This window comes from Priapulus caudatus, unplaced genomic scaffold (assembly GCF_000485595.1).
Source record: "Priapulus caudatus unplaced genomic scaffold, Priapulus_caudatus-5.0.1 Scaffold1669, whole genome shotgun sequence".
In the NCBI taxonomy this organism is placed as follows: Eukaryota; Metazoa; Priapulida; class Priapulimorpha; order Priapulimorphida; family Priapulidae; genus Priapulus; species Priapulus caudatus.
In genome coordinates, this window is record NW_014578730.1 from 48,409 (window position 1) to 49,660 (window position 1,252).

Below are 1,252 nucleotides of genomic sequence, written 5' to 3' on the forward strand. Positions count from 1 at the left end.
TCGTTAGTGGAGTAGGCGAGGTACGGTCCGGCATATTAGATAGTACCAGGGCATGTTCCGGTATACCAAACCGTACCCAGAGTACGTTCCGGCAGTACCCCGGAGGACATAGAACCTCTCAGCATCATGGTGTAAAGTTGTGGAAGTGTTCAAAAAGATAGGTGAGATGTCCATGTAGATAAATAAGTGTTAAAAAGCCCAATCATTTTGCGTTTTGGAGATAAATTTTTGGTTAGACCAGTTGGAGGATTTGGTGTCATTACATCTATGGCAGAATGTGCTATAGCCCTGCGGCAGCTATCCGCGGGCTATAGTACTAGAGCTAAGTATAGCCTAGGTATGATGAGCGGGATGCCTTGGAAAGGGCTCACGTGTCAACTCGGTTCACCTGCCAACTCGGTTCGTGAACCGAGCTGACCGATCTCGTGATCGGCGAGCTCGGTTCGCCGGCTAACTTGTGTACTAACTCTAATATCTCGCGAACGATTTGAGTTACATTTCTAAAATTCTAGATACATATAAACACATGTCTTAGCTATGATTTCTGTGAATTTTATGAGCTCTCTATATTAGTGCAAGCGTGCAACAGTCGCGCCGCGAGAGCAATGGCAGCCGGTAATGCAATGATTGGAAACTATCGCCGTATCGGCGGTGTAGCCGTAGGTGAAAGAGAGTAGGCCTGGCTAGTATAGTATAGAAACATTAAGAATTTTGTACTAAGTAAATAGATTTCGTATTTAGTTAGCATTCTATTTTATTGAAACGCTTCAGTTCAAGTGCCTGTGGCTCGGTTCGCCGGCTAACTGAGTTTGCAGATGAACCGAGATGACCGGACACCTTGAAGTTGGAGCGGTACCGTAAAGGTTCAAAGATTACAAACTGCAATAAAAAATTTAATGTAAATCATGCCACATGATACCATCTGCTTCTTTTGCTAAAACGTTCGACACGTTCTTCTTCATTTTCTGAAATTTCAGAGAAAATTTCAATAGACGAACGGAATTTTGATCACAACTCATGAACTGCCAGTAGACTGGTACCGCTCCCACCTCGATTACTCGATGGAAATACGCAGACAAGTCAAGACTCACAACCCTAACCCTAACCCTTACCCTAACCCTAACCTAGACCCTACCCTAACCCTAACCCTAAGCCGATAGGTGGGACCGGGTACCAGTCTAGAACTGCTAGAAGCAGAGGCCGCGCCATCTACCGCATAAATGTGGCAGCTACTCAGCATGACTTCTGGTCA

At 45.1% G+C, this 1,252-nt stretch overlaps 2 protein-coding genes across 2 annotated transcripts in view; one reads left to right on the forward strand and one right to left on the reverse strand.

The window, feature by feature from the left end:
• Positions 1–1,041, reverse strand: part of LOC106817294 (GPI transamidase component PIG-S-like) — a gene marked incomplete in the record, with an annotated part of 7,434 nt that extends 6,393 nt beyond the window's left edge. The window contains 1 exon segment of the mRNA XM_014821956.1: positions 920–1,041. Coding sequence (XP_014677442.1) covers positions 920–1,019 — 100 coding nt within the window.
• A 20-nt stretch (positions 1,042–1,061) lies between these two features.
• Positions 1,062–1,252, forward strand: part of LOC106817295 (Fanconi anemia group J protein-like) — a 6,729-nt gene continuing 6,538 nt past the window's right edge. The window contains exon 1 of the mRNA XM_014821957.1: positions 1,062–1,079. Within this exon, the coding sequence (XP_014677443.1) occupies positions 1,062–1,079 (18 nt within the window). The remainder of the gene's footprint in view (positions 1,080–1,252) is intronic.